The sequence below is a fragment of the Struthio camelus genome, chromosome 1 (genome assembly GCF_040807025.1).
Source record: "Struthio camelus isolate bStrCam1 chromosome 1, bStrCam1.hap1, whole genome shotgun sequence".
NCBI lineage: Eukaryota > Metazoa > Chordata > Aves > Struthioniformes > Struthionidae > Struthio > Struthio camelus.
The window spans coordinates 129548807-129571803 of record NC_090942.1 but is presented as its reverse complement, the minus strand read 5'-3'; the positions used below and the strand labels follow the sequence as shown (position 1 = coordinate 129571803).

Here is a 22997-nt window from a genome sequence, read left to right as displayed (position 1 = left end):
ACTCCACCTACTTTTAATTATATAGCTCAATTAAGAGTTTAATGCTAAATAGGATGCATTTCAGCTTATATATTCTCCCCACTGAGTCCCCACAAGCCAGAATAAGGCCAGCTATTTCTTAATATCTTCCTCTGTACACTATCCAAGTGTTACTAAAGTCTACAATAATGAGGATAGGCAGTGGGTTGAGAAATATATCCATACAGCATTTATGAAAACCACAAAACTGGTCATTCTTTCTGCAAGTTGTCATCTACATACAGGGCACCCAGATAACATCCAGCAGCAATTTGCAGTAAAGGAGCCAAGTGCTTGTTGCTATAAGACAGCTTCACTAACACCGGCACTACACAAAGATAATTTGAAAATAATGCATTGTAAATATAACCTACATACCGTAGAACATTTTACTTAAATTTAGGGAAGCTTCCCTAAAGCTTCCCTGGTAAGATCAGACCCAAAACATGAGCTGATAGCTAGAAAGCTCTTTCTTTTGGCTATAGGGGGTATAGACTAACCTTTCATCTTATCACCAGTATTATTTAACACATTTGAGAACATCCAGCATAAGCTGCTTCTATACAGGTAAAATGAGAAATGCATTAGTATATTCAAAGTCTATCCAAAATAGAAAATTTGCCCAAATGAGACTTAGGGAAGATGATATGCAAATAGATTATCCATAATTCAGACAGGTCAGAAATTGCTTTATGGAAAAATGACACAAGTCAATCTTTTCCACCTGTGGCTTAAGAGCCATTCTTGTGTTCTGCCCTGACCATCTTTAGAATTCCCGTTTTCAGGGGAATCCAAAATTACTGCTGAAGGATACGATGAAGTTAGGAAGTGGAAAGGAGAAATCACACCAGGAAATACAAGTAATAATTACCACTGGTTAAACGGTTTTATCAGATTGGAATACTGGAACTGCTTAGTCCAATCTGAAAAAGTCATTTTGTCTAACCTTCCTCAAACATCACGAGGAATCAAACTGACCTCTCAAGTAGGGCAAAATTTATAACCTGGAGCCTTGGTCTTGATCACTTGATCACATAATACTGGAGTTACAGCAGTACAAAAATTATTCTAAAAATTCCTAAAAGCTAGCTCTTAAATTAGATCTTAGTTGTATAACTATAAGCACAAATACTGACAGTGCCTATGACTGCAGACAGGAAAATTAATTATAAAAGAGAAAGTGATTACCCTTAACACTTCCTTCCTGTGATCACTGATAGAAGGAAGCAACAAGGACGGTCCACAGCTCTTCACCCTGTATACCTAGTTAAAAACTATGAGAACACACAGGACAATGGGATATCCTTCATGAATGGTACTTGCTAAAGGATGTTGATCTTGGAATACAAAAAACACAAGCAATAAATAAAACACGTATAGGTAGACAACACCTTCCTCCAGTGGCAAGTTGTCACAGTACCTGTATGAATAATAACTTTTAAATCTACAAAAGGAGGATTATAAGGGGGAGTATAATGAAAATTTATTTCACCTTTCTGACAATCTTTCCACACAATCTTTCGATTCTTCTCATAATGTTTATTTAGCCAGGTGAGGATGATTCTCTCATGTGGAGAATATATATTACTGGATAAAGGTTCTGATTTTATTCTTGGCATGCTCTGCATGCCTTCCGAGTCAAACAGATCACTGATATTATGTGAAGAAATACGTGGAAGAACTAATACCTGAAATTAGAAAATGTGATTTTAAACACAACCTTTAGAAAAAATAATTTCAGGTTGAAAGGTTAACAAAAAAAAAAAAAGGATTCAAACTCAAAAACTTTCCAGTTTGATAAAGGTTTAAGAGATCACACTTTAGTATAAACACATAATATATAGGTGAACAGATCTGCTGAGGTTTTAGGGAATTCCTTTACCTCCTTAAACAAAATGTAAATTGAAGCTCCCAAATATTGTTTTGAATGTTTTTTTTTAATTGTTGATGACGTGGATGAAATCACTAGACCCTTCTGGATGCCAAGAATGACAGAAAGTTTGAAGGAAAATGTAATAAGAGGTAATAGTATTTAGGTAGCAAGTGTTAGAATTGTCAATAATTTTGAATAGTAAGAATATAGGAGTAAATTTAACATGGGGAAAGATTAATAGAGCCTTAAAATAAAAATAAAAATAAAAGAAAAAGAAGGTAGATCTTAGCAGCTGAGTTGTTAGGGACTAGAGGAGACAGCATTAAGTACTCCAAAGCCCAGAAAAAAAGAAGCTAGGCTATAGGAAATGATGATGAGTCCAAGGAGAGTTTTACTCTCAAGACATAAAACAGAGGTTTGAAAAATGTTCTGTGAATTGATGCAAGATGTAAACAGAGATCAAGAGGTAAATAGAAATCAGTTAAAAAGGCAAAACAAAACAGTAGCCAAAGCAGGGGCCTGTTGAAAGTAGAAGTCAAGGGAGCAAGATATCATGAGTACGTTCTAGTCATAACCAGCAACACCATATAAGCGTTTTGTAACACTATAACACTACTTTGTATTTTGTAACACAGCTAAACATAAATACATAAAAAGTATGCAACTTCAAAGGACCAAATGGAGACCTAAAGTAGAGTTGCACAAACCAGCACAGTAAAGCAGGCAGGTGGTCAAATATGCAAGAACAAAAAATGTAGAACAGACGGGGAAGATGCCTGGTGAAACTGAAGTAAACCTAGAGAACAGGCAGGAAAGATGTTTGATGTAACCAGAATAATTCTGCAGAATAAGCAAGAAAGATGCCTGACAAAACCAGAACAGGTCTTGGTCTGAAAAAAAGAAATAAACTATGTCAGAAGCATGTGAGATCGCTCTCCTCCCCCACCCAGCTTCTTTGGTGTGGAGGTAGGGGTGAGGAGGACCATAAAAACTTAGCGGGGGGGGGGGGGGGGTGAGATAACAACGGTTTTGCTTCCAGCCTCTCCCTGACAAGAGAGCTCTCAGGCCTGACCACCTTGACCCCAGTCACTAAGACCATCAAGCCAAGGACCATAGTCATAAGCACTAACTACACTGCATCAGCTCCACAGTGTTGTATATTCACTGCTAATTTCAGGTAAGCTTGTTAAGCACTAATTGGGGAAAAAATGGTTAAGAACTAACCATTGGCAGTGTGTACTGATAATGAATGTTAATTCAGTAAAGTGTTATTCTGAAGTGTGAAACTGGCCCAATTTGTCTGTTTTTCAAACACTCCCAGTCATCTCTAATTCCCTGAGATATATATATATATGTATATCTACGCATATATAGGTACACAGACATACATATACATACATGGGGGGGTATTTTTTTCAGCTGAAAAAAAATCCATTGTAAATATAACAAAATGTTTAATGATGGGCATTACAAAAAAAAAGGCAATTTCATTTTATCTAATCAGAATGGAAATGGCTTGCAGCTCCTCTTTAATTATTTCTAATCTTATTAGTTTCCAACACCTGCTTGTAACATGTATGTCAGAACAAGCATTGATTTCTTAAGAGGAGAAAGTATTAAGAGAACTATTTAACCCTTCCATTTGCTATAGCAAGAGCAGCACACTGCTGCTCTTCATATAATATGATGTAGCTATAACCATATGACATCACAGCTCCAATATTTGCATCTGGATTTTTTTTCCAGTCCGCAAGGACTATGTCATCCACTGCTTTCAACTTTTTCTGAGCAAAAACTTTTCTGATACACTAATATACAAAGATAGTTCACTATTAATGTACACAAGACCCAAATTATACCATCCATATTTAATTAAAAACAAAATTTAAAAAAAGGAGTCTCATTTGAAACTTTAAAAATACTTTTGTTTTAACATAAAAAAACCAAAGCTGTTATGTACCTGAGGTAGAACCTTTTGTTCTGCTAAATTCCACAGTATTTCTGCAATCAGCTTCAGGTAAGGTAGAATTCCTAAATTTTATATTTGGTTAAATTAAAAAACACTGCTCTAAAATCAATGCCATACTCCATCTAGTTTAGACCTGTGCCTCAGGGAACAATTTACTGAACAGAGAACTCTGACAAAAACCAAAATAATGGCCTGTAATGCTGCAATGAAATTCCCAAAAGTTTTTACCCCTTCATATTTTAATCTTCTTCCTAGCCAAGGGTATCTTGAATAAACCATTCTGCTACCCCACAATGAGCAGCTATGCATCCACGCATATGGAAACTACATCAAAAAAAACAAAAAAAAACTTTCCCGGCTAAGCCTGAAATTATACGAAGACATTCATAATTTCCATAACAATAACCTGAACGTTCGTCCTTACAAGCAAGAGGTGACTAACACACTATCACCTGACTCTTGATTTCATAACCTATTCTCTTTTCTTTTAAGGAGCTAATTAGTCGGAGATGGCTTTGGTAACCATTAGACATCTAGCAACTCTATGGTAATGCTGAAAACACATAAGGAGAAAACATTTTCCTTATATTAAACCAGTAATGTTTCATTATTATATTAAATAAAATATAAGATTAATTTGAATATAGCATACAAATATTATTTGTTTGATTTATTAATAATTTGACCAACTGAAGTTAAGTTCCATTTTACATAGATATTAACAATATCTTATCAAACAAAATGCATAACTTAATAGCTGACACTTTCTGACAGTACATTTGTGAATGTTTAAAACAGATATTTCCAATCGTTAGGCAATTTCCAGTTATCTAATTTTTACAGTTTCATCTAATCAGGTAAGAAAACCCACATGTATACTATTCATTTTGTTTTTTGGTTCTGTGCTAGTCTGTCCTGTAGTTATAATTCAGTACATTGGGGGGGAAAAAAAAGCAGTGACTTGCTTTCAGATCTCTCTGATTGCATTTTTCTCTACATTTTTGCACAGGCACAGGAATATGCATCCTTGGGTCATTCATCCCAGTATGTGTAAATATACAGTTTGTTGTCTGTTCTTTCTCAACTACTTTTACCACTATTTTCTTTTAGATCACTTCTACATCTTTGAATTTTAGATTCCTCAACTTTTTTATTCTTTATTGTGCTTTTATAGTAAACAATATTTATGTTTTTCATTTATTTTCTATCCCTTTGGATAAAAATAAGAAAATACTTATTTTTTGGCATGCTGATGATTTGTGAGAGTATCAAGTCTACTTTAGAAAACTTGATTCAGACAGCCAATATATTTACGTAACATTAGCAAAAATAAAGTTGATTACAAATTTTAGAAGTCCATACTGACTAAGTTGATTAAATCTCAACAGGAATAGGTAATCATAAAAATGCTGATCTGTTCAAAAATTCCATTCTAACATAAGATAATACATGCCACAGTCATGTATATCTCCATGCAACTACGTGTTTCCAGCAAAAAGGGTTTCTAACTAGTGTTATCAAAATCATGGCAGAAGGATTTTTTTTTATCCACAGTAGAAGATTTCTATAAAGTTAAACCTAGTAAATTAACACTATTCTAAAGTGGCATTCACCTAATTGAAACACTTTAACACATTGCTAAAGTATCAGAACTAAGAAAATTTAAGTATTCTCTTTTAAAATAGTCTTAGAGAGACTCCGTTAGAGAAAAAAAAAACATTTGAAACAGAGGTATTTTTTATATATATATATATGATTGAAAAAGTCTTGAATATACCAAAGATTTTTTTTAAATAAAACTTTTTATAAAACCAGTTCTTCAGAATCTAAAGAGTAAATGTGACTACAATTTACCTTGTACACCTGCAGTAACACATCTGTCCAAGCTCGTTTGCTCATTGTCTCAAATACATTTTCTTCCAGCATAAATAAATGCATGTCACTAAACACATCTGAGGTCTTCACATCATCTTTTTTCAACTCAGCCATTTCAGCCTTTAGATAAAGGAATGAAATTTATTTTCAATATTAATTTCAGCAATTTAGATTGGAAAATCATAGGAGGACTATAATAAAAGAGGGTAACAAATAAATGGCATAAATAAATGGCTAATATGTCTGGAATAGTGCAACACAGCTTAGCACAAGAACCATTATTAATTTGCTGTTTTCTCGGGCACAATACGGAATTGACAGGAGTTGAAAACAGCAATCCAGACAGAGAGGCAATACAAAGGAACTTAAAACACTGGAAAAATGGGTAGAAAGCAGAAAAATAAATTCTACTTTGAAAAACCAATTGGTTGGAAATTAATCACAGATATTTGATGGGAGAAAGAAACTTGGAAAGGAAAAATGCTGGCATTAACCTAAAGTTCTACTCAGTCTTATGCATGTGCTTAAATTTATGCAATATCAAATAATCACCACAGTGATTGGTGCTACTCATGGTGCACTGAAGATTTCCATTAGTCTTTGAAGGACTGGAACTAGACCATATAGTCTTTGTTTAAAAAACAAACAAAAAACCAAAACACACACATACTACCTTCAGTAAAGTTTGCACTGTAATCCACTTCTTATAATCATCAGGTTCAAGCAGAAATTCTGGCATAACATAAGGCAGACAGGCTCCTTGGCTTCTAAAATAACAAACCAGGAAAAGTTAATAGATAGACAACATAATACTTTTTAAGGGTAGTCCAAGTTTATCAATTTACTCAACCTATCTGTAAGCTGTTCTATCTGAGTGTATGCTGCAGTAATAAGCCAATTATACTGATAACTATAAGTAGTTTTAAATAACAACATGGGAAGAAATGTGAATATCCTAGGTGATTCTAAAACACACAGGATGGAAAAGAGTATCCATAAAGCAGGGCCACTGATACACAAGAACTAGAACAGGCAGAAAATGACAGGATTTGATACTGCTTAGGGCATACTGAGAATCAGCTTATATCTTTGGTGCTGGATGATCAAGCACAGGTGTTCTGCCAGAAATGGTTTTCTACAGCAACCTGTATACTTTTGCTAGGACTGTTGTTGATCACATCTTCATCTCCAATCAGTGGATAATCACTGATGTATCAGTGTACAGAGGTGCCAAACTGAGCCTTGACCACTGGCTCCAATTCTGCTCAGAATCTAATATCAGTCCGTTAACGGACAAAACTCGGTAAGATTGAATCTAAAGCATTTATTAAAATTTAGCTAATAGCTTTCCAAATATCCAAGGAAACTGCATTAGAAACACTAAAGTATTTATTTTTTATTGTTATTATGCTCAGTAAAAGAGTTTGAGGCTCGGTCACTCCTAAACTCAGAATCATTTTAGAACAGCTAAGTAACAGTAGGTATGGTTCTGATCAAATCCTATCTGCATGATAGCATATGTTTGTTTATGTAGAGATTACTAAATCAAGTTGAATATAAGAGACATTTTACATTGAAATATGTTAATGAATCACCCAAAAGCACGAGAAGACTTTTAGCCTTTGTTGAAGCACAGCATTATCTACTAGCCACTGAGAGCCCTATTCTAACAAAGAGCTATTTGCATACCAAATTGCTTATCTTAACTAGGAAGCACAGCAAGACCTTCTGGGTAACAATAAAATAGAATGAGTTTCAAGATGGAAGACTAAGTGTGCCTAGATTCCCTGGAAAATCTCAATGGAAAGACTGGATATAAGAGCCATCAGGCTCCATCAGGAAAAAATTCTGACCCTATCCCAGGAGTGCTCCAAAAGTATCCTGTGAAATCTCTTTAAGAAAAGCTCTGTGAATGCGTATTTTGATGGAAGCTCCTGAACTTTCTCTATTAGGGGTAACCTGAAGCATAAGGTATGTAAAAGGACAGAAACCTGACTGCCTCCTTACCAGAAGCTGCCAGAATAAAAGCCAGATAAGGTATAGAGAAAGACCTTTCTGATATAATTTTAGTGTGAGTAGATTAAAGATGACGTTCTTTCATTTCTTCACCTGTATCTTGGAGAAATATTTCTACTTGTGTTGTCCATTTTTAATGTTAGGAATAAATGTTTTTATTTGCATGTTACCATAAACAAGCTTGAGACAAGCAATGTGTAATAAAGACGTTCTCTCTCTCTCCCTAAGGTGCAATCACTTGGTAAACTGGGTCATATTAATAAGTACACTTCCAACCTCACAGCATATCCTCCACTCTACCAAATACCAAACATGCTAAGAATTTATCTTGTCTGCTTAAGCCACCTGAAGACCTGACACTGTCAGGGTGAGAAAACAAAGTGTTTCCCATAGCTGATAAAGTCGAAGTAGGCTTTCTGGCATGCCCAAAGGTATTGGGGAGCATGCTGGAACTTGGAGGACAACAGATGTAGATATCACTGTTATCTATTGGGAAATGGCATTATTTTCATCCCTTAGTGCTACCTCATCGATCAGATAATGGGTTACAAAGGAGATGTTAAAACATTTGAAGCCAGGCAGAAAACCTTTCCATCCTAGAAGACCAAAATCAAAGCCTGTATTAATTTGAGTTAAGGCCATAAAATCCCATACCGAAGGGTGAAAGGTTCTGAAAGGCACATCAGCTTTAGTCCTGAAAAGTAGTTAGACACTTGTGTGTCTCTTGATAGGAACTGAGAGGAATCAATCAAGCTGTAGCAGCTACCTATAAAAGGATTAATGAAACTTAGAACTGAAAACAAGGGTAATAGGTTAGAAGAGGATGCATATCTTGAAGTTCCTTCTGACTGCTCTCCTAGAAATCGTGCAGAGCATTAGCCTGACACCAGACTTAGGACAGCGGCCACCTGAAGGCTTTTCCTTGGGTTGGAATCAAACAAGTTTTCCAACAGTTCAACCTCAAGGAATCTTCAACATGCTGATTAAATAAACAAGAAAATCTGTTGAATCTATTTAAGAGAGCCATGCAGCATCCCTATCATCCCTCAGTGCCTTCTGAAGGAAGCAACACTGCTTCAGAAGAAGGATCAGCAGGGTGGCATTAGTCAGAGTTTTCAAATGATACGATGACAAGACATTCTTCAGCAGTACATTGCCTATTGGCTCTACAGCTTTAAGATAAGATCGGAAGCATCAGTTGATTCCTTTATCTATTATCAGAACAGAAGCTGAAGTTGTGAAAACAACATGAATCTATATGCATTTTTCTTCATTACTGAAGAAAGGGAAAGGTGTCTGTGACTGCTGTAACGGCTCTTCCAAATCATCTGCCATTTATTAACTGTGATACTAGGAAAAGTACTATTCTACTCTTTTTAAAAAGGAATGACATGGATGAAAGTTGCAACTAAAGGTCCGATGTTGTTAGACCTAGAGAAAATATTTGCATCCTTGTTAATGTTGTGAATACTTTATCTCAAACACCAGGATGTTTGTTGCATCTATAGACTCAGTTGTTCTGCTATAGATAGCAGTCATTCTGCTGTCAACGGGGAGATTGAGATAGCTTTTTCAGAAGATCACTAAATTTAACAAGCTGTGCACAGCACTTTTTATAGACTTGCATCAGGCTTTTTGATTCAGTGTACTGAGTAAACTTACGGGATCTAATGAGGCAACTCAGTGTTCCTGGGAAGACAGAATTATTGAAAGAATAATACTATAATGGAATAGAAAGATGTATTTCAGATAATGGTAGACAAACAGCATGGTTTCCTGTTTGCACAAAAGTTTAACAACATTGTGGTTGAGGATGTTAAAAAAATGTGGCTCCTGTGTTTCAGGACTTCTGATGGCTTCTCCAAGGCTTTCATGACATCAGGCTTTACTTAATTTTCATTTCTGTTTCACAGCAGTGAAAACCAAGAAGGATGAGGAAAAGTTTATTAACTTTTTTGATTCTCAACATCTTTGACATCTGCTCCACATTATACGTCAAGATAAGATCATCAATGAAGCTAGCTAATAACTAAATCCATTCATCAGCAGAAGTAGTGCTTCAATTTCTTGGCATATTATTAATATGAAAGACTAACAGATTACAAAGTAAGTTTACAAAATACATCACTACTGCTAGTAGGACAAAAGCCATCAGTGGAATAGCAAGACCATCAATAACAAACATGACATGGACTATCTTCTCAGTCTATCTAAGGGACGTGGTTGAGATTTGTCTTCTTCCATTATGAAGTTCCTCTGAGATCCCTATATTATATTAGTGCAAATAACCTACCAAGGGACACATTAATTTAGTATAAGCTGCACAGGATACCTTGGTAAAAAGTTAATTAAAATTTATCACACATAAATCTTAGATTACAAAATAGACAGTAAAAAATATGCTAATAAAAAAGGGGAAACTGAAGAGACACATATTTTATCACACATATGTACTTACTTAAGGAAAGTAAGCAATGCAGAATGCTGCCAGTAGAGCTGCAATACTCGTTCAGTTGGATCAAAGGACAATGACTGGCTGGATGTAATGCCTGGTAACAACTGTCCACTCAGATGGAGTAACATGTCGTAAATAGTCTTAGTATCTTTGCCAAGGTTTTGTTTAAAAACCTTCTCTGGAGAAGAAGTCATCTGGACTTTACACACATCACTAAGAGAAAAAAACTTCTGATATTATGCTTTAACACTAGTTTCTTTTATGTATTTAAAAGTAAAATATTGTACCACTGACCATGATAAATTTTTTAAACAAATCATAAAGAAAAAACAGAGGCATAGAGGTTGAAAAGTACAGTGCCTTTCCCTTTCTACATAACTTTACAGTAGCATATGAATTTTAATCTGCATGGAATATTTAATAAGTGTATATGAAATATTTCATAAGTGAATATGTGTCTGTCATTGCTTCCTGCCAAACAAAACTTTGCTTTCTATTATTTTTATGAATGTCTATACAGCCACATCCCAGGAGATCGGCTTGGTCATCATTTAGTAGCAAACTAGATAACATCAACTAAGTGATGCCACTACGACTGTTACATTTCCAGGGTGTTTGCAAGACTGTGAATAATGAAGTTTGCTTCCCCAGCTGCTTCTTGACCTTCACAGTATGGGGGAAAAAAGATATATTGTTAAAATACTTATTTATGCCATCAAAGGTGGGACAACTGCTAAAACTGTGTTCATTCTGGGATCAGAATCAAGTGTTATATGCAGTTTTAAATGTCTATTTAACATATCCTGCATTAGGGTACATCAAGGCATCCTGCTCGGAAATATATTTTATAGAATGAAAAATTATAACACCTACATAACATTTCCATACAACAGTGTATAAATGCTACAGCTTTAATATACAACTGTGCATTAGAGTTCATTTATATTCCTCAGATCATATCCAGAGTAACTTAAGATATAGGTTAACACATATGAGTTAGCTCTTAGCAGATATGAATTACCGTCTTAGTGAATATGGTATTGAAATAGGATTAGGTCCCTTAGACCAACCAAAGAGACTGAACCAATTCTGAACAGCAGTTAGGACTTTCTGAAAGAAGATGTACTCCTCTTTGTCCTCATCAGGAAAAAGTGATAATTCAAATTTATTTCTTCTCCCATCACTTTGGCTGTTAGCTTCATTCATCTTTATACTTTCATTTTCAAGAATAGTATCCGATTCTGAATGATATAAAAAATACCAAAAGATTCTTTATTTCACTTTCCAGCATAAAAGCAACATGTATATTTTTAATATAATAGTTTTCAGAAAACAAAAAATTGTCACACAAGGGATGATTAACTCTTATTTCTAGAACAAACAACATAAGTGACCTGTACATGTTTTGGGATAAGAATAAATTACATTATCAGAATCTAATTTCACTTTATATACATACATACATATATATACACACACACACACACACACATATATAACCCAATCAGAAAAAAATATGAAATTCAGACATGGCCTACAAAACCATAGGCAGCAATCTTAAAGAAATAATCTTACACACAGTTGCAGTAGATATTACTTTACCAGTCAGTCAATGCTAGTTTCTCACCCCAATGATATGGCAATGGCTAATTGACTTACGTTCAAGTGAATTATCTGGCATTAACAAGTCTATCAGGTCTTAACAAGCCTATTTCCTGCCTGATAAGCCTTTGGACTTATTCCCCTTGTTTCCTCCTTCTCTCTCTCAAATCTTCATCTGGTTAAAACTTATATTACACATTTCAACCATCACTAGTTTTGTTTATTATACAACAATATTATTGTATAAAAGGTAATGATACAACCATTTTCTTCACAGCACAAATAAATGATTCCAATTGTATTTTAAAGTTGTATTTCCACACCTCTATTGTGGTGTTTCATTAAATGACGATCTTGTACAGTGAAAAAATTATCTGATTAGGTATTAAGAAGAAAAGACAACACAATGTAATATGAGCAAAAGAGGAGACTAGTCCTTTGTAATATGCAGTCAGATCTGAGCCTGTGCGATGGTGCTGGCTGACAAGGTTACGCTCCCACCTTGTCAGTGACACCTCTGCCAGACATTATTGCCTCTTCAGATCTGGAACTGAGTTGCTCTGTTGAACTCTTCTTACATCATTCCACTAAAAATGAATCATGTTCATAAAGAGCTCCTATTTAACCTGTTCAACTAACCCTACTTGTCCTGGCAATAGGTTAGAGAAGGACCATACAAACAGCCCCATCAGCAGATCTATCAGAGTGGAACATTAGCAGTGATGGACCAAGAGAAGTAACTTCTTCAGTTTGTAAACTAGCAGCTATGATGACCGATGTCAAGAGCCCCAGATACTAACCACCTGACAACCTCACAGAAGAGTCTACTACTCTTAACTCCTATGGATCAGCACCCTAACTGAGTCCCACTGACATTGGTAGTGTTTACATGGTATTTCATAAATACAATAAAAATGTCAAAGTCTAGTCTTAGCATAAAACTAGTTCTTTGCAGTGTATAGCACGTTTACAGAGTCCCCGTTGTTGGTTAGTTCGTAATTACAGAAACAAATGCCCTTCTTAGCAACTAATCCCTTACTTGCCTTCAGTAATCTATTTTCTGGTGGATCCTCCATGGACTTTTTATTGCAAATCGGACCTAGAATTTTTTTTTTTTTAATAGTCTGGCTCACTTTCCTTCCACTAGAGCTGCTAAAGGGCAGGAGAGTCTTTTCTGTTTACCCTCTAGGCCAGCTTTCCTATCACAGGAGAGGACATCCTCCCCATTTATTCATGTATTACACATGCAGAAGTATTTCAGGTAAAGATTACAAATGTGAAGTATGTCTTTAAAGTCATAAACTGAAAAGGAATTTTAAAAGTTCAAAGTGTTCAAAGTCAACACTTGTACTGTACCTGATTTGGAATCTTCGCAAGTTGAAGTAGTGATTGCACCAAAGGAACCTGAGGAAGTACTAAAGGAAAGTGATTGTGGAGTACAACATGGATGCAAAACAGCTTCCCCACTACAGTGGTCTCTCTCATTACTGTCTATAAAGCAAGATGGTAAGCTGTAGTTGAGTGAAAACCACAGTAAAAGATATTTCATTGTCTATGCTCTAACAGTTCATAAAGTGTTATATGCTTTTTTTTTTTTTTTGATTCTTGGGCTTCAATTAATCAAGTAACAGGTCCTGTTTGACTCATGATAAATATTTCATTTCTGTCACTAGAATGGGGACAAAAAAAATTACCTGCATATTTTTTCCATTAACTGTATCTTGTACAGGATGCGTCTGCACACTTGCTGAAAAGAACCTACCAGAACAACACTAATTCTGGAGTTCTAAGTCATAAACTAAATATTCTTAAGGGATTTCTGATCACAGTTCTCCATATAACGTGTCTCAGTTTTATATCATCAAGCCTTTACAGACTCAGTACCACTTTTTTTTCCTCAAATAAACCAAACTCAAAATTATGCTTTACCAATTCGTCACTTCTGCGATACCATAAAACTCACATACCTACCTGCACTTAAAAACGTATTTTTAACTTTCATTCTCCAAATACATATTTCTAAGTACAGCTCAATTCTCCTGACGCAGAATGGGGAAGGAGGATGATAGAAAGGGTCAGTGCATAGAAAAGGCTATGAAAGAAGACCAACACAAAGTTGAACATTGAAGAAAAGATCTCATTGACTAAAAGTATTTGGAATGAGCTACTTGGGAACTGACACACTGAAAAAAGATGCCTGCAACTAGATCTGCAGGTAGCAAAAATGCTAAAAAGTGAGTTACCTGCTAGGAGTTTCTTCATGACTCATGTTGCTGTCTAGAAACTCTGGCTTTTAAATTCAGCCAGTAGAGTAGAAAGCTTAAAAAAAAAAAAAAAAAAGAAAGAAAGAAAATAGCGAAAAGAAACTGCTAAGAAGATGCACTGGGTGACTAGTTGGCCTTAATCCCTGAAATATCAAAAACACTCACAGTTTCATTCTCTGTATTTGGCACCACTAAAGTCTCAAGGACTAGCAGTATTTCTTTTGGCAGTTTTGATTTTGTTGTTGTTATACTGATTTAGAGGATCTAGCAAAAGGAATCTGTGATTATAAAACAGAAATACTAGAATAGCTAATACTGGCAGAGAAGATATGGCAGTACAAGGCTTTAACATATACTGACAACTACAGTCACAGAGCTCTTTAAAGAGTCTGCTAACATATGCTAGAGATGATAGAGTGTGTTTCCACTGCTATTATTACTCCCTATAATTAGATAAGGTTAACATAGATATGCTAGAATATACTACAACTACACTTTCATTTTGCTGTGCAGACATACCTGAAGATTAAGTATTTGTCACAAGTGAAAAACATAATAATTTCTCTAACAGTTTAAATATGCAAGAGCCTAAACTCACATTTACTATTAGAGTAAGACTTTCTACTATTACATGATTTTGTTGGACCCACAAAAACCAGAGGGTTTAAGCTACATCTGAAAAACCTGAGTGATTTTACAATCCTATGGTCTTAAATGCCAATTGGAAAGGCAGTTCAAAACTTTCAGAAAAAAAACAGTTTTTCTTCAGATAAATGTTAAAATACGTAAGCCATAAAATTTTGTTGTTTTGGCTTTTATATGTAAAAATAAAAAGAATAAACTTTGTAGTGGAACTTTGTGCAAACACAGGTATGAGGGACTGCATTCCTTAATCAAAATGATTTTGATATATCCATGACAAAAATTATCCTGAGGCCACAATTCACTTCAATTCCACTATCAAAAATGCTTCCAATAGTTCAATAACTTTTTATTTCTTTCTTCATTTTGTCAAGGCCAAAACTTCTGACTATCAATTATCTGTTAACAGTATTCTCTTTTCTTATCCCATTAAAAATTTTACCTCAAAAGAATTAAACTCCCCAAAAAGTTAAGACACCTTGTCCATATATAAATAAAACATTTTCTTCTCATAACAGATATTAAACATCTAAACTAAACTTGAGGTTTATAAAAAGAATTGCAAGGAATATTCAGAGTGAGAATGTCCACTTTTGCAGAAATATTCTACATTTTATACTACATTAGATAAAAGCAAGACACAGAATTGGGGGTGCAAGATAGGGTGCATCTGCAGTATATTAGTTATGACATTACTGTATAGTTCCATCTACCAGAAAGCTGAATGTAAACATTTTACATTATGTAGAGTGGCTTAAACTAAAGCATTAAACTAAAGACAACATAATAAGCATCTGCCATCAGTATCAATACAATTTTCACAAGTTAACATGGTATTGCCATGCTCTTGCACTCTGTGCAGAAGAGTTCTCATGGATCATCCACTCTGAATTCATATTGTCTCCCACTAGGGATTACAAATACTAATTCTAGATGCTGTAGAACACGGTGCAGTTTCACCTGCCATGATATAATAGGATTACAGGACCCTCAGAAGAAGGGGAACCCAGTATGGTTTCAGGACTAGCTAACAACAGTAAGAGAAGGAAAAACTCCACTATTATCTTTATATTGGGGTTGTTGACAAGGTTAAGGGTGCAGTTTGGACCAAATAACATAAGAGCATGGTGTTAGATACATGGAAGCAAAGGCTTGTGGAACAGCTTTCAAAACCACTGTATTGCACAGATATGGTTTGGTCACGCTAAACTAGTGATCCAGTGCATTCTCTTTGCTTGCAGTTTCTCAGCATTTTTTTTTCCCTCCAGTTTTCATAAAATCACTGCCCTATCTTTGACTTAATCCTCAATAGAAAACTTAAGAAGTATCTTCAAAAGATGAGCCTGAAGAAACAAATTCATAAATCCATTGGATACTAAAATAAATAAATAAATCACACATTCATAAGAGAGAATATAATACTTTTTCCCTTATCTTCATTTAATTGTCCTATGATCCATGGGTTATATATTACCAATTATCTTTTCTCTTAGGCAGTCCAGGTAACACATTTAAGTCAAAGCAGTCTTAGAATCTGCAGTCTTCAAAGCTAAATCTATTTCTGACCTAATGAATGGTTTGCTTACCTGAAAGCCTGGATGCTTCATCCAAATATAACAGATACCAGCTATAAGAAAATGTAGTAGTTTACCTCATAGTTGAACCTGCTTTGAGCAGGAGGTTGGACTAGATAACGTCCAGAGGTCCCTTCCAACCAGAATTATCCTCTGATACTAATCCCTTCCCATAAACAAAACCACACATAAAGAGATTGCAGAACATTGAAAAGGACTTAGGAGTAGTATAGAAAAAAAGTAGATGTTTTAAGCAAACTTACACGATGTTTTTAATTTGCAATCAATTTCTTCAACTAACAAAACTAAAATATTTTAGAAATTCCACCTTGCATGTAATTAACATGCTCTTGAAAGCACTTGCTTTTGAAAAAGTGTGTTTTTTATGACTTTCTATTCTAAGTATAATCAAAAATTAAATAAATGTTGTATTAATGCTCTTAGGTTTTTATATTAAAGCACTATCATAAAACATCCATGGATTTCTACCATGTTAGAATGCAGCTTGCATATTTTACTTCTGTTTAATTAAGTTTTTCTATTAAAAAAAAAGAGAGACCTCATATAGAATGGATATCAAACTGTATTAGAGCTGTTTTATAATGTCCAGGTAAAAGATAAAAAAGTACTGCTTATCAACAGGACCAACTGGCTGAAGAATATGAGGAAATTTTCATCACAGATAAAAATATTTCTACTCTGTGACTCCAGGTTGTTATTGGGTCTTAAAATATTGTTACGCTCCCAGGTCTTCCAGGATACCATAATTAAAAATGCTGAAAATCATTTCCAACAGTCAAGTAATGACCACATTTTATCATAATATCAAGTGGCTTTCTTCTCTTTTGTTTTCTTCATAATTTATCCAGCTGTTGTCATATGAAATTTTAATGACTGTTTCTATCAGTCTAATTTAGATTCAAATTTCTTCTCTATTGTTTGGGCTGTCTTTTCTACTCATACTTTAAAAATATCAAATATTCTATAAATTCTAGATTAGTCTAATATTTTTTCAATAAATAATATGCAATTGTTTACATAAATAGTCCTTATTATTTTCAACAAGAAAACAGAAGCTATTAAACTATACAATTTAACTGCTAGCATCCCTTGTAATTAATGAAAAAAATACTATCTTGATAGCATCCCTGCTACCACACTGAAAACACTGACATACTACTGCATGTAAGATAATTTAAAGATGTAAAATGTTGATTGCTTACTGCTTTTGAAGATAACTTGTTGATCAAAGCGGTGAAAAGCCAAATACGGGTATAAAGTAAGAAGGCAGTTTTCTGCTATTGCAGCAACCTTAAGTGAGAACCTATTTAAAGCAAACAAACAAAAAAGTTATGCCCATTAAAGAAAATATCTTCAATCCTTCTCTATGAATAGAGTTGCCTTCAAAGTAATTTTAATCAAACGTTTCCCAAATGATTTTATTTGGGAAACACTTTATTTCACTATGTGATAGCTTTCCATTTAGCCATGGCAAACAAGGTTATTTCAAGACAAGAATAAATGACATAAATAACGTTCAGGTAACTTCTTTTTGGTACACAGATGAGAGCACATGCTGAAATGGTGAAGGTTAGTATAGTATTTCCACAAAAGAATTCATTTACTATGAGCACGCACAACTCATTAATCTGAAAGTTCAAGAGTTAGAAAAGATTTCTTGAAATAAATGTACTGTTTCTCTCTGAAAACAAAAGCAATTAAAATTACAGCTGATATTTATGAGCATACTAAAGGAGATTGCTAACTTGCTAAAAGTATCCTATATTTTTTGTCACTGGAAGCTTTCTTGAAAAGCAACATCTATTTTGATTTAATGCTTTTTCTATAAGCCTTTAGAGAAATCTCAAAATAAATATTTAGAAACAAATATTCAATTTAAAAACAATGAGATATTGATTGCAATTGCTAGAATATAACAGAAATTGATGTACACACTTCTATGCGCAATAGAGTGTTTGCACTGTCTGTAGCATCCATGTTGAGGTGTAGCAATCCACCATTTCACCATTCTTTTCATTTTTGGTCTAAATCTTTCTGGGTGCAGTCACCTAAGAGAACTACTGCCATTAAGTAACTCACAACTGTTTGTACATATGTTCCTGGCTGACTGCAATTGAAAGGTAATTCAACTTATCTTAGTCCTATATTACTGCATAGCTTTCTTTCACCTCACATTACTTTATTCATGGCAGAAAGCCATCAAAATGCAAAGGAAAATACACTTTTAGTAAGTAAAACAACATGCTGATATCCATCTTGCTTTATTATATTGAGAATTAGGAATATGGAAAATATGCTTTGCATGGAACAAATGAAAATATTTCCTATTTTCTTAAACTATATATGGAAGGATAAATTTCTATTTTATGCAAATTGAGATTAATACTAAAACACCTCATAAGACCTTTCTTATTGTTTTCTAATATGTTCTATTTCTCTTCAACTGCTTTGTTATAGAATGACCTGACCAAGGACAACAGCAACATTTTAAAAGTACGAAAAGTAATTAAGTTTTGTTTCCTCCTCCATACTTCCCTCTCCAACTAGACAACGTTCTTAGATACTACTTTCAGGGGAACTTTACTAGACAAAAGCCCCAACTAAATCCATATCCATAGCTTATCCATAAATATTCACATTTCTATTCCAATGTGATAGCTAATGGTCACTTAAATCAACAATTGAGCTCTAAAGTGCTTTGGTATGTTTTTTGGCCATGTCAGTCCTACAGAAATTTCAGGGTGGTGAGCACCTTGACCAGTTTCATCTTACCAGGGCACCTCTCAATCATTTAGCGTTTGCTGCTAATTTTATGCTACCTACTTTTATTTGGCAAAAATCTCAAAAACAGAGTACCAGAGAGTAAGATGGCTGTCAGCAGTATATCTACATCAGCAAACATATATTTGTATGTGTCCAAACCATGTATCAGAACATAATAATTTTTCTACCTTTATCAAACCATTTAAAGACATTCAATATTGAGAACTAGAGCACAGAAAATTTTGCCAACTTCTAACTCATGACTTCACTGTGATAAATGACAATTCTCAATACCCCACAGGCATACATTAGCTTAACTTCAGACAACAAAATTATAAACATACTGCTGCTAATACTAGCATGGCTACTGTGCTCTGCACTGAAACATTAAAAAAATATACAGACTGTAAACAAAGAAAAGAAGACACAGACCACTGAGTTGTTAATGGATTCATCATACTGTCTTCATAAAACAATAACAACAGTCAGTGATGCTTCTAAACAAAAGATATATCTCACTTGCTTCATAAAGATAATCTATGTATACTAACCTTGGTGATCTGTAAGTTAGCACAAATTCATTCCAAAGGGTTTTCCCTTTCATAAATAAAAATACACACACATGACCAGAGCATATTTTTAATGTCTTCATCCATATTGTATTCAATCTTTGGAAATTCTCCTTAAAATTTTAATTCATAGAAGTTTGCAGGTAATTTGTAATATGCAGGAAGCTTATAAGGTGACCAAATGCAAAAAGGTACATTATTATTAGATGAATACTCTACACTGCTGTAATTAGATTTCACTACTTTGAAGTATTGGCTAATCTTCTGAATCCGGAGGGCAGACACTAGACCTAAGTTTCTGTAGTGAAAGCAAATTTTAACAGAATTATAACCCTGATTGGGGTACTAGTATCAGAAAATCAGTAAGTGAATTTCAGCACAACCTTAATAGCTGTGATGAAAGTAGCAAGATGACTTCAAATATAACAGAAAGAACTGCCCTCTCCTGAAGTTTTGTACTTCTCTTTTGAACAAGCACATACTTTAAATGGATATTATCCACTTCACATATGGATAGCAGCTGCAGCAACCTATATCTTGCCACACCTTAAGATCTCAGAAAACAGATAAAAAGCCATTTCCCCGCACACACAATTCTGAATTAAATTACTGGAATAACCTAAGGGAACTTTCAGAGGGAGAATACATTTTCTCACACCAACCCACATACTTTTCTGCTCTGTACAAAAGCTAACTAATATATTAAAATGACATGTTAAAATACCCAGGGAACTCCTTCACTGTTTAACAGGCAAGGGTGCAAGGGAAGGGGAGAGAAGATGGATTAAGATTAATTTACCTATTCATGTAAATTGTATGAATGAAATTCAGATGTCTGTATTATTGGACTCAGTCACATTTCTGGTAAGCCAGGTGGAGGTGAGCACCACAGCCATCTCCACCACCAATGAAGATTTAAGATTTTGCAATGTGCCAAAACCATGTCTTGATTTGAATGGTAAGAAAATCCAGAAAAGCATACCAGAAAACAACCGCAGTGCAACTTAATTAGTTACCAAATTCAAGGACTGAAAGGCAAAGACTACCACACAATCTATAATATAAAGAATAGCCATAGCTACAGGACATCTAGGTACAAATCAATCCCTCAGACATCAGGCTACAGCTGTAAGAGGTGGTCCTCCCTGTTTCCTGATGCTTACAAACCAAACAAGTGCATGATCCTTTTGTATTCTGTGCTATTATAGGAAGAAAAATGAATAAAACCACCTAATGATAGAAGGAACTTAAGGAACATAACATATCCTAACAAACAAATTTAGAGGCTGAAGAGGGTTCATAAGACAAAAAGCTTGTCCAATGAAGCACCTGTGCTGAAATCATGCAGCAACACCAGGAAGAAACCGTGAGTAATAGTAGCTGATAACTCCTTGCTGCAGGGGATGGAGGCCCCCCATCTGCCAGCCTGACTAGCTGTTGCAGGAGGTTTGCTGCTTGCTGGGGGCTCGGATCCAGGACGTTGCAGAGAGACAGCAGTGGCCTGTCCAGCCCTCAGCCCTGCTGCTCTTCCACATGACCACCAGTGACACTGATGGGGAGCCCTGGAGCATATCAAGTGTGACTACATGGCTCTCGGGGGGAGGGCTGGCTAAGGACGAGGGGGCGAGGAGAGGGGAAAGGCTTCAGGAGGAGCGGGCAGGTCCTATGGGCCAACAACTGGTTGCAGAGCTGGTGTCAACAACAGGAATTTGGCTTCTATGACCATGGGACCTTCTCTGAGGATCAAGGACTGCTAGGAAGAGACAGAATCTGCCTCGATAAATGGGCAAAAGCATCTTGGCCAACAGGCTGGCCAAACAGGGGAGGAGAGCTTTAAACAAGGAACGACAGGAGAGGGAGACGACAACCTCAGTCAAGTGAGGAAGTGGTGGAATGGGATGGCAAGCAGAGGGTGCAGGGTGCTGTGCACAAGAGAGACCTCATAATCAACAAAAACAGGCCTGAGAGGGGCCCCTCTCAAGCGTATCCACACAAGTGAGGCAGTGCCTACGCTAAAGCACGATGGGGAGAGCTCTCATACCTTTCCTGGGCAATCAGCACGACTAGGGGCCTCTCTGAAGTGCCTGTACACCAATGCGGGCAGCAGCACAGGGAGCAGACGGGAGGAACTAGACGTCTGCGTGCAGCTGCAGCTACGATCTCACTGGGATCGCAGAGGCATGGTGGCATAGCCCCCACAGCTGGGGGGCTGCAATGGCTGGCTACAGGGTCTCTAGGAAGGACAGGCCAGGAGAGCAAGGAGGGGACGTTGCGCTTTATGCGAGAGCGCAGTGGGAACGCATGGAGCTCTGCCCTGGGACGGATGATGAGCCGGCTCCGAGCTTACGGGTCAGGATTAGTGGCCAACCAACAGGAGCAATGTTGTTGTGGGTGTCTGCTACAGACTGCCTGTTCCACAAGAAGTAGATGAGGCCTTCTTTGGACAGCTGCAAGAAACCGCACACTCACAGGCCCTGGTCCTCACGGACCTCTGACCACCTCGATTACTTGCTGGAAGGGCAGCACAGCAGGGCACAAGGGATCCAGGAGCTTTCTGGAGAGCGCTGCTGATGCCTCCCTGACGCGGGAGATTGAGAAGCCAATGAGGGGAGATGCTCCCCTGGACACGATACGTACGAAACAAGGAAGGACTGGTCAGGGATGTGAAGGCTGAGGGTTACCTTGGCTGCAGTGACAATGAGATGCTGGAGATCAGGATCTCGAGAGGAAGGCAAAAAGCAAGACCACAGGCCTAGACTGGGGCCTGTTCAGGGATCTGCTTGGAAGAATCCCATGGCATACAGTCGTGCAGAGAAGAAGGTCCAGGAGAGCTGACTGATTGATCTTCAAGGATCACCTCCTCCAAACTCAGGAACAGGCCATGCCGACAAGCAGGAACTCAAGGAGAGGGGGCAGGAGGCCTGCATGGATGAACAAGGAGCTCCTGAAAAGAGGCTGACCTGCCAGGCTGAGAGAGCTGTCCTCAGTGGCACAAAGTCCATCTGGAGGCCAGGCACTCGTGGCGTCCCCGAAGGGGTCGACACCAAGGGCCAACACTCTTCAACCTCTTCATTGACGACCTGCATGATGGGACACCCTCAGCAAGTTTGCAGACAACACCAAGCTGGGAGGAACGGCTGCCACTCCGAGGGCCCTCGCCAGGCTGCAGAAACGGGCCAACGGGAGTCTCATGAAGTTCAGCAGAGGGAAATGCCCAGTCCTGCACCTGGAGAGCAATAACTCCACGCACTAGTACAGGCTGGGGACTGACAGGCTGGAAAGCAGCTTTGCGGAAGAGGCCCTGGCCGTACCGGTGGATAACAAGTCGGACATCAGCCAGCAACGTGCCCCTTGCA

General features: G+C 36.5%; 1 protein-coding gene across 4 annotated transcripts in view; it reads right to left on the bottom strand.

Annotated features, from left to right (window-relative positions):
* The window catches only part of CFAP47 (cilia and flagella associated protein 47), a 360791-nt gene that overhangs the window by 266347 nt on the left and 71447 nt on the right, over positions 1 to 22997 (bottom strand). For all 4 annotated transcript variants that reach the window (XM_068916942.1, XM_068916957.1, XM_068916948.1 and 1 more), the window contains 7 exons: positions 17512 to 17612; positions 13165 to 13299; positions 11228 to 11447; positions 10210 to 10419; positions 6409 to 6502; positions 5715 to 5855; positions 1511 to 1706 (listed from right to left, as the gene is read on the bottom strand). In XM_068916942.1, the coding sequence (XP_068773043.1) occupies positions 1511 to 1706; positions 5715 to 5855; positions 6409 to 6502; positions 10210 to 10419; positions 11228 to 11447; positions 13165 to 13299; positions 17512 to 17612 (1097 nt within the window). The remainder of the gene's footprint in view (positions 1 to 1510; positions 1707 to 5714; positions 5856 to 6408; positions 6503 to 10209; positions 10420 to 11227; positions 11448 to 13164; positions 13300 to 17511; positions 17613 to 22997) is intronic.